Raw genomic sequence first — 9819 nt, forward strand, 5'->3', positions numbered from 1 at the left:
ATCACAGAAAAACATTTGGGTTGAAAGAGTTTTCACAGTGTGAGTAAAATGAGTTTTTTTCACAGGTTTTTTCTTAACTACACGAAAACAAAGGAATGTCCACACTACGTATGTAACATAAACATGTATGTTCAAAGGGTTCTGTTAGGCCCAAAAAACCAAATAGTCGGTATCTGGTCAGCGCGCGCGTCGATTTTAATCATGCGTGTCAACCTTTTTTTTCCCTTCAAATTGTCCGCAGTAGCTACAACAGCGCCCTCTATTGCCGCACCTCCTCAAATTTTTGTACCAAGGAATGGGGAAATTGCATCAAGGCAAATGATGGAGGACACCAAGGCAAATTATGGAGGACACCAATGTATATGAGGACATTACAAAAGCAAAAATAGTACCCACCTTGTCTGTACAATCCAAGCTTGGAAAAAAAAAAGCAAAAAAAACCCCCCAAAACGTGTTGCCGCATCAATTCCGGAACTTTGGACTGACCAGAGACCGACTTTTTTTTTTTTTTTTTGGCCTTACATGTATAAAGTGTTTTTGCCTACCTGTTTCTAGGAGATCTCGGCACTGCTTCTGGCTGTTCTGTAGCTGGCTTGTCAGTGTGTTGATGGTGTTGCCCTGCTCAAGCTTGGCCAGCTCAGCTGCCTTAGACACCCTGGACAGTTCTCGACGAAGGCTTTCTATGTCGGTGCTCTGTGGAGACATCACGCCAATTTATTACACCTTATACATATTTATGAACAAAATTCAAGTTGTTCATCGGTTGATGTTCCATTGCATCGGGGTAGTGAAAATACACGCGTGGCACATGTACTATTGCCAAACTGGTAGGTAGTATACCAGGGAAGTCGTACCCCCAGGTAAGCTCCTAGACTCCCAACCATGCAAAAGTAACAGTCACAAGTCAGATTTGTGGTACCATACTAGTACCTTTTCTAAACCCTTTTTGTCCCAAATGTTGTCTGCATATGGTCATTCTATAAATTTAGGGTACAAAATGTGACATTTTTCCTGTCTCTGCTAACTTGGTACTTTGGTAATTTGCCATTCTAGTATCATTAAGAATGATTTCAAACATTTTTTTTTTTAATTTGTTGGGTAGGTAGTTTGCTATTCACAATCGCTTTTGGAGGACGACTGCAACGTATCAGAAAAATCATAGATCTCAGATGTAACAGGGACAGGAAGAAAGTGGACCCCAAATTTACAGAATGACCCACGTACCTTCTCCTCCAGATTTCTTTCACCATTGTCCACTTTCTCCTTGAGTCTGGTCACCTCCTGCTCGTATCTCTCCTGCAGGCTCTTGAGCAGACCGTCCTGCTGCTCTCGGGCCCTGGCGAGCGGCTGAGAGCGCTGGAGCTCAGACAGCTGGCTGGTCAAGCTCTCGATGGCCGACTCGGTGGCCTGAAGTTTCTCCTCCACCTGGTAAAAAATGACAAACAGAAGGGACACAATCAGACAAAATTTAGAAAGGGATTGGGAACAACCCAAAATACCTGCTGAAGTGCATAGTTCAAGTCTAGCGGTGTAGTGCCTCCTATGATGAAACTAGGCTAGTGGTCTTGTGGTCATCATTAACGTCATCCACAGTGTTGTAGTCAGGGTACTTTTGATAGATCACACGTACATCCCAAATCCGGTCAAAAGTAAATCTCAAGACAATTCACAAATCTCCTCACAATTAACAGTGGCTGACCAATAAAAAAGGGAATAGCTTTGTCACATTTCATTTGAAAAGCTTGCGAGTTGACTGGGGACTGAATGACTTGTGATTGACTTGTGATTGACTTGTGGTGGACCTGTGATGGACTTGTGAGGGACTTGTGAGGGACTTGTGATGGACTTGTGAGGACTTGTGATGGACTTGTGATGGACTTGTGATGGACTCGTGATGGAATTGTGATGGACTTGTGATTGACTTGGGATGGACCTGTGATGGACCTGTGATGGACTTGTGATGAACTTGCGACGGACTTGTGATGGACTTGTGAAGGACTTGCGATGGACTTGCAATAGACTTGTGATGGACTTGCGATAGACTTGTGATGGACTTGTGTTGGACTAGTGATGGACTTGTGATGGACTTGTGATTGACTTGTGATGGACCTGTGATTGACTTGTGATTGACTTGTGATGAACTTGTGATGGACTTGTGATGGACTTGTGATGGCCTTGTGATGGACTTGTGATGGACTTGTGATGGACTTGTGATGTACTCATGAATCGTGGTGGATCACAAGTACATCACAAATCCGGTCAAAAGTAAATCACAAGTCCTTTCACAAGTCCAGTTACAAGTAACAGGGGCTGTACAATAACTTAAAGTGTCTCTATTCTTACCTCATGTTTGGCCGCATTCAAGGCCTGTATCTGAACCTGTGCTGCCTGTAGCTGGCCCTTTAACTTGCTGTTCTCCTGCTGTGATTCACCTAGCAGCTGCTGACACTGCTCGTAGCTGGCTGTAGCACCTGCTCTCTCCCCTAGGCAACAGGTGCAATTTCCAAACAAAAGAAATAACCACATCAATGCCTGCGACACATCAGTGTGAAGATGAAAATTGATAGATCTTATCATAATTATCTTAACTTTAGGCAGTAGAAAAATACTGTATCTGGCAGTTTTTACTAATGAACTTTAAACTAGTATAACAGATCAATTTTGTTCAAGGCAGATTATATTTTACTTTTTTTCAGATATGCACAAGTGCAGGTATGCAACTTGGAAGAAGCAAAAAACAAGGAAACTCCAATCTTTACAAGACCCTGTACAGTGTTTCTTGAATTTTAAATGGCATAAGTGTGAAGTGAAAAACGAGGAAATCAGCGGATCCGAGGAGAAGTTGCATGCCTGACAAATGAAGTAACATCTTTGTAAATACATTTTTTTTTATTACTTCATGGGTTCTGAATGCATTCCGTTTTTGTGGTACCAAACATACATGACACAAGCAATGAAAGAGAATTTGAGCGTGAGCATAAGTTATAAAAGTGAAAGATTAAAGCAACAGTCCGTCATTTGCAGCTATCCAAAAAGTAACTGACGTAATTATTGTTGAACAATATACTTGGTTGAAAGATAGCAAGGGGACTAAACTCCCTGTGAAATTATTCTTTCTGGCATGCTGTCATTTTGAAGAAATCAACGAAAGAAGGCCTTATCAACGGTGCGTCTAAAGACGCACCGTTGGAAATTTCCGTTAGTAATTCATTTTTTTATTCGGCAAAGTGCGAGCAAGCGTTGACACGACGCACACGCGCGCCCGGTTGCTATAATTCGTCGGATCGGTGCGCCACATCACGTAGCTACAATCAGCTCGGTGAGAACGTGTTTTGGACGCTGAATTCAGGCCCGATTCAAAACATGATTCAGCAACTTTTGATTTGAAATCGAGAGCCTAGAATGCTGTTTTTCTCGGAATATACAGCTGAAACTGAGCTGAAAATTCATCAGGTTAGTTGTTCAGCACCCTTCTTTAGATTTTGAGCATGTTTGTTGTTTCAAACGAACAAAATGCACAAATTACAAATGATGGGCTGTACCTTTAACAGGACAATGTATGTAGTGGCTCCTTTGAGGCAAATGCTTGGTTGCACAGTTTTGTGAATCAAGCGTGGGTAGGCCAAATGGGTGTGAAGGATTAAGGAGTTGAGAGTTGAGGATTGAGAGGAGGGAGAGGAGGCAGGGGAATCACCTTGAGCTAAGGCCAGCTGATGGTTCAGTATCCGCTTGTCTCGTCCCGACTCCTCCTTCAACACCTGGAGTTGATTCCCGAGTTGGTCTAGTTCCCTGCCCCTGGCCTTGTAAAGGATCTGTAGCTGGGCCATCTGTCTAGTCTCCTCGTCACCACCTGCAATGGGCACAGATACTCTTGACTGTAAATTCCTGAATCCTACAAAATCCAACAATGCACATCTGGGACCTCATCATCTGGGACAGCTGGACTGTACAGTTGTGAAGCCTTACAAAAACCTGGTCTTGGATTTAAGAGATTTATCCTTCCATGGTAAATTTACATAGAATCAAATTTGAATTTTAGGGGCACTGAGCCCCATGACAAATAATCCTACAAAATCCCAAAAAAAACTCCTGATGGGATTTTGAAGGATTTGGGAGGGAAAGAGTAATTTTAAAGGTGACCGAACAGGTAAGAAAGGCAGAGACTCTGAAAATTCTGTGTTCGATGGAGGATATCAGAAGACGGCCTTACCAACGCCAAGAAACTGCTTTTGCAACAGGTCCCCTGCATCCTGCTGCCCAAATCCCACCGTGGCTTGGCTGGTAACCGCAGGGAAGCCGTTACTGGGCGGCATACCATGCTGCACAGGCTCCGTTTGATGGACATTGGTGGCGGTGGCCCCATCACCTCTGTACTCAACTCTAGAAATCCAACAACAATTGACAAGATTTTATAATTTCCATCAATATCTGCTACACAAACCACCAGAAGTTGTTCTCTGCTAAGTACTGTGGGATTCAGCAATCGTGCAGTTACTTCACAGATTCATTTTTAAAAAAAAAAGGCAACTGTACAAATCAGTCAATGGTAACAACATGCTAACGTACGCTAAAACTTTGGTAAGACAATTTTCTTTACATGCTAAGCAGTTATGATGAAAAGATTTTAAGACTGCAAAATCTTTACAGAACTCGTTTACTGTACCTGTGAATTGCAGGATTGTTGTTATTCGATGGATTGTTGTCATGACGATGATCCCTTGCATAGGTCTGGGCGTTCCTCCCATGTTGCATTGCATGCTGGTTGTCACCGTGAACTTGGTGACGGCTCGGCGAGTATTGCTGCGTAAATCTGTGCGATGGGCTATATTGCTGAACCTGATTATCATACATCTGGTCCTGATACTCAAAGTCGCCATCTTCCAATGTTTGCCTCTCGAAGCCGTTCTCATGCATCGGGTCCTCATTTGCATATTCATGATTGGAACCATCATTTCGGTATCCATTGGTCATCAGGTAATCACCATGGTCGCCGTGTCCCTGGTATCCGTGGGCCACGAGGTGGTTACCGTGCAAGTTACTCTGCGCGTATCCATTGCTCTGCATCTGCCGCTGGTTCCCATGTACGCTGATACCCTGCTGAGTGTGGCCTGGAAACTGGTGCCCCGTTTCTGAGTTCCGTCTCTGCAAATGTGCATCGTCATTTGCAGCGCCCTCTATCTCTCCTCGTTCGTACTGCTGTCCGAGGGTTTCGTCATCCGAAGACTCCACGTACTGCTGGCCATTCTGAAGCTGTTAAAAGAATGAATTAATCGTAATCTTAAACATCTTTACCTTCGTTGTACAAATGTATGATATAATTTTGCACAAAACATTGGAATAAGCATCCCTTTTTATTTCCGTGTTCTCATTTTCGACCAACCCTATTTTGGGGCCCTGAAGCCATTAAGGTACTAGGTATTAACAGACCTGCTCATTGTCTTTGTGCTCCTTATACCCAATCTGATAAGGAATGGGTACAGGGATCTGGAGAGGGTGAGGGTTGCTGAACCCATTGGGTACTGGGTATAAACCAACCAGTTCAATGCCTTGGTGCCCCTGTACCCATTCTGATAAGGAATGGGCACTGGGGTCTTGAGAGGGAGTGGGTTGCTGAACCCATTGGGTACTGGGTATTAACCAACCTGTTCATTGCCTTGGTGCCCACTGAACCCATTCTGATAAGGAACGGGTGCAGGGGTCTTGGGAAGGGGTGAGTTGCTGATCCCATTGGGTACTGGCTATTAACCAACCTGTTCATTGCCTTGGTGCCCCCTGTACCCATTCTGATGAGGAATGGGTGCCGGGATCTTGGGAAGGGGTGGGTTGCTGAACCCATTGGGTACTGGGTATAAACCAACCTGTTCATTGCCTTGGTGCTCCCTGTACCCATTCTGAAAATAAATGGGTGCAGGGGTCTTGGAAAGGGGTGGGTTGCTGAACCCATTGGGTACCGGGTATAAACCAACCTGTTCATTGCCTTGGTGCCCCCTGTACCCATTCTGATAAGGAATGGGTGCCGGGGTCTTGAGAGGAGGTGGGTTGCCGTACTCATTAGGTGTTGACGTCTGCTGCTGTTGTTGCTGGATCAGCTTGTGGTGACCTGGCAACTGATGCCTGAGGTGGGACCAGGGATCGTGACTATGGAAATAATTTTTTTTAAATTCCCAAATCTTCTATTAACAAATTAATTTTGTTTCTTCTTTTAAGACAGTTTCTAAGACATTTGAAAAAATTGTCTTTATGACCGCTTATGATCACAGATAGTGTTAAAAAGCTTTCACAATTTGTCATTGAACATGTCTATTTGGAATGACCCAGGCTGGGAATCGAGTGTTTGTGTCCCTTTGAAAGATACTTTACTGCCATTGCTTTACTCCGCTATGCAGTGTAATAACAGTAATCAGAACCTAATAACTACAGCAGCCTCTTTAAAATTTACTCTAGAAATCAAGCCCCTGTGGAGTAAATCCTTCACTGTACAAGCTGTAAGAACACAGCACGAATACATGTTCAGTTAGAATAGCAAAGCCTTGTGTATTTTTTTTTAAATCAATATTTCCATAAAAATAGGTTTTCAAAACATTAAATACATTCAATGTTCCATTCATTCAAATGCCTTTTAACTCTACATGCAAGGGAAGCTGATACAGTCTCTGAAAGTTGCGTTTCTCGAGATGAGCCAATAATTCCGCTAAACGCTGATTGCATATTGAAACAATTCCAGTTGCCTAAGTATGGCAAACCATTCTGTACTCAAACACAGTTGAAGCAGAAATTAGTATTTAAACAGTTCAAACACAGACCTTGGACTTGGAAGGCTTCCACGCCGATCGCTCAGCGAGCCGTTGGACTCGTGACTGGAGAATGACGCGGTGTCGTCATCTAGAAGGTCATCGGGCAACGCGTTAGTTAGCAACTCGCGCAGCTGTGGGCAAAAAAGCAAAATAGAACACTAAATAAAAAAAAATACCCTGCTAAAAAATTGTATTCTTGAAATTAGAAAAAAATCTTTTTTCAGGGAGTGAGACAAGAAAATAGTTCTTCAAACAAGAATTAATTTCTTAAAAATTAAAAACGTTGGGTTTTTTTTTTTAACCATGGGGCTGATATGTTAAAAATCCTGAGCGGCACAGGTTCCTGGCAAATCTGAAAAAGAAACAAATCTGCAATTTTTCATTCTAAATTGAGAAATCTGGATTTTGTGCGGGGCCTATAGATGACAATGTGGCCTACTCCGAAACATGTTTGTGTACTGTTTCATGGGAGCACATGGCATGGACAACAAATGACATTTTTTCAAATTAAAGTGCAATAAAACCCTCATCAAGTTAGCCTCAGAAGTAAACTAAATAATTATATCGGCACATCATTTCATTTTCTCAATTTGAAGTTCTGTAAAGCACCTTCTAAAGAAAAGGGAAAATTAAATACTTTGGCAGTCATAATGCAAGTAGCACCAACAAGAAAGAAGAAGGGAGAAAACAAGAAAGAACTCCTCTTGCATATTAATAAGACAAAACGTGCTGGGATAGAAGTAAAACTATTGATGACAAAACAGTCAAAACCAATCATTATTCATAGACATGTTCTTTTTATTTTAATTAATTGAAGTAGCTCGCGACTTCTAAGATTCAAACATTGAAAATTAACAGACAAATAATGAAATAATCCCTGTAAAACAAGATTGAAATCAATAAATGTACAATACACATAATGTCATGTGCCTTGTGCATCATAAATATTGCCCTATATGTAGTTAATAATTACCACGGTTTCAGCTGTGTCAATTTCATGTAAATTTCATGTAAATTTCATGCCTTATGCGATGGTTTCTGCCAGCATTTTGTATAAATTTATTTGTGATGGATGATAAAAGAAAGGGAATTTACAGGTTGGAATTTGACCTTCCACGTTGCTGGGAATAACTCTGGTTATTTTTTACTTAACCAACGACATGCTTTTTTTTTTCTACCGAAAATCTGGGATACATCCTAAGCAAAGTGACTAACAATGACTTGGTAACGCACTCCTCTGTCCATCATAATTAAGGAAAACCAGTCGGAGGATTTTGTGCCAATTTCTGAGGGTCAGGGTTAATCAAAATCTGACGGATCTGCAGTTTCTGGTTTCACTTACCTGGCAAAGTGATTTCTCAATTTCCTTTAAGTCTTGCATGGAGACGGTTTCCACATCCCCCATCAGACAAGCCCAACACATACTTCCCTCAGACAATACATGGAGCGTTTCTCTCATTTATTTCCTCATAAAATACAATCCTGAGATTCCTGGATCTGATCAAACTCCCTCAATGCAGAAAGGTTTGGACAAATGCTCCTTTGTGTTCAGTGCTCCGTTTGTTGCAAAACGAATGCAAATTGGAATTTTATGAGTGATCCTGCCCGGCAGTATCAAATGCCTCAACTGTTCGACAGTGGGGTGAATATGCTGCAGTAATCCTAAATGAGTCTCAATTTCAATGAAGATTTGTCGATCGCATGATACAAACGCTCCGTTCTGTTTAGAGTTCTGTTTGTTGCAAAACGAATGCAAATTGGAATTTTATGAGTTACCCTGTCAGCCAGTATGGAATGCTTCAACAATTCATCTCCACATCACACAGTGGGGGTGAATATGTTGCAGTAATCCTAAATCCGTCTCAATTGCAATGAAGATTTGTCGATCCCACGATACAAATGCTCCGTTCTGTTTAGACTTCTGTTTGTTACAAACTAAGCACAAGTTGGAATTTGATTTGAGTTTTCCTATCTGCCAGTATCAGATGCCTCAACAGTTCATCTCCACATCACACAGTGGAGCTGAATGCAGTAATCCAAAATACGTCTCAATTTCAAGGAAGATTTGTCGATCGCAAGATACAAATCCCTCTTCTGATTTGGCAGGTCCGCTAACCATATCAAATGCATAAATCCCAATCTCCCTGATGCACAGTGGTGCTTAATTGCGATATCTGAAACCATCTTTTTCCCGACGACACTGTAGTCCTATTCCCCCTTTTATTTCTTTTGTTTATAAAATATTCATTTAATAAAGTCGCCACTACAAAGATACAGACGTTTTATCAAGATTAATGTTTCGCAGCTCTTGGCCCGATGCCATACGGTGATAACAGGTCACCGCTAGTCGTTACTGCCGATTGTGCAGGACATCTATAAGGGGGTCGTATTATTACCGTCGTCGGACGGAAACCTTTGATTGGATTTTTCTGTTTGACTGTTAATCATTCGCTTGATCTCGGCCAGCCATTACCACTCAAAGTAAAAACGAATGCAGGCTCCGCCGAACCATTCCAGTAATCACTCTTTGTCACGATTGTAAATCACTTAATTGGCTTCTTCTTTCGTAGTATTTTTCTTCAAATGCCAAATGGCAACGGCATCCTCAGGAAGCATTTCCAGGCCGATGATGGTTACTTTGCAGGACGTTTCAAAATTCAAGACGACCTGAAATTAGAGAAGATTAACATACATTCAAAAACAAACTCACCAAAAGACTACAAACAGTTATATTAGCAATCTCCTGTCTCAAAACCTACATGATTTCTAAGTGATAAGCAATTTTCTCATTTTCCATAAGCTTCGGAAATTTTAAAGCTAATTTTTTTTTTTAAAAAGACCAGAAAGAAAGTGAGCCACAAACCAACCAATGAACAATTTAATCAAACAAGCACTGAAATAACCGACTCATCGAGCATGTTAAAAATAAGGTTGAAAACCACTAGATTTTTGTAAAAATCAATTTTATTCAGACTTATCAAAAGCTGCAAGTTCCTTTCTTCAATCTGATATTGGTCAAGTGCAC

The 9819-nt window shown here is 41.6% G+C and overlaps 1 protein-coding gene across 4 annotated transcripts in view; it reads right to left on the bottom strand.

Moving 5' to 3' along the window:
* LOC119729723 (centrosomal protein of 152 kDa-like) overlaps nt 1-9819 on the bottom strand; it is a 38111-nt gene that overhangs the window by 17840 nt on the left and 10452 nt on the right. For 3 of the 4 annotated variants that reach the window (XM_038202425.1, XM_038202427.1, XM_038202426.1), the window contains exons 3-10: nt 6804-6925; nt 5967-6138; nt 4664-5250; nt 4211-4380; nt 3695-3850; nt 2344-2483; nt 1225-1425; nt 546-693 (exon numbers count right to left, since the gene is read on the bottom strand). In XM_038202425.1, coding sequence (XP_038058353.1) covers nt 546-693; nt 1225-1425; nt 2344-2483; nt 3695-3850; nt 4211-4380; nt 4664-5250; nt 5967-6138; nt 6804-6925 — 1696 coding nt within the window. Of the gene's footprint in view, nt 1-545; nt 694-1224; nt 1426-2343; nt 2484-3694; nt 3851-4210; nt 4381-4663; nt 5251-5966; nt 6139-6803; nt 6926-8136; nt 9462-9819 lie in introns of all 4 variants that reach the window. The other variant, XM_038202423.1, reaches the window with a different exon arrangement.

This window comes from Patiria miniata, unplaced genomic scaffold (genome assembly GCF_015706575.1).
Source record: "Patiria miniata isolate m_02_andy unplaced genomic scaffold, ASM1570657v1 HiC_scaffold_21, whole genome shotgun sequence".
Taxonomy (NCBI): Eukaryota; Metazoa; Echinodermata; class Asteroidea; order Valvatida; family Asterinidae; genus Patiria; species Patiria miniata.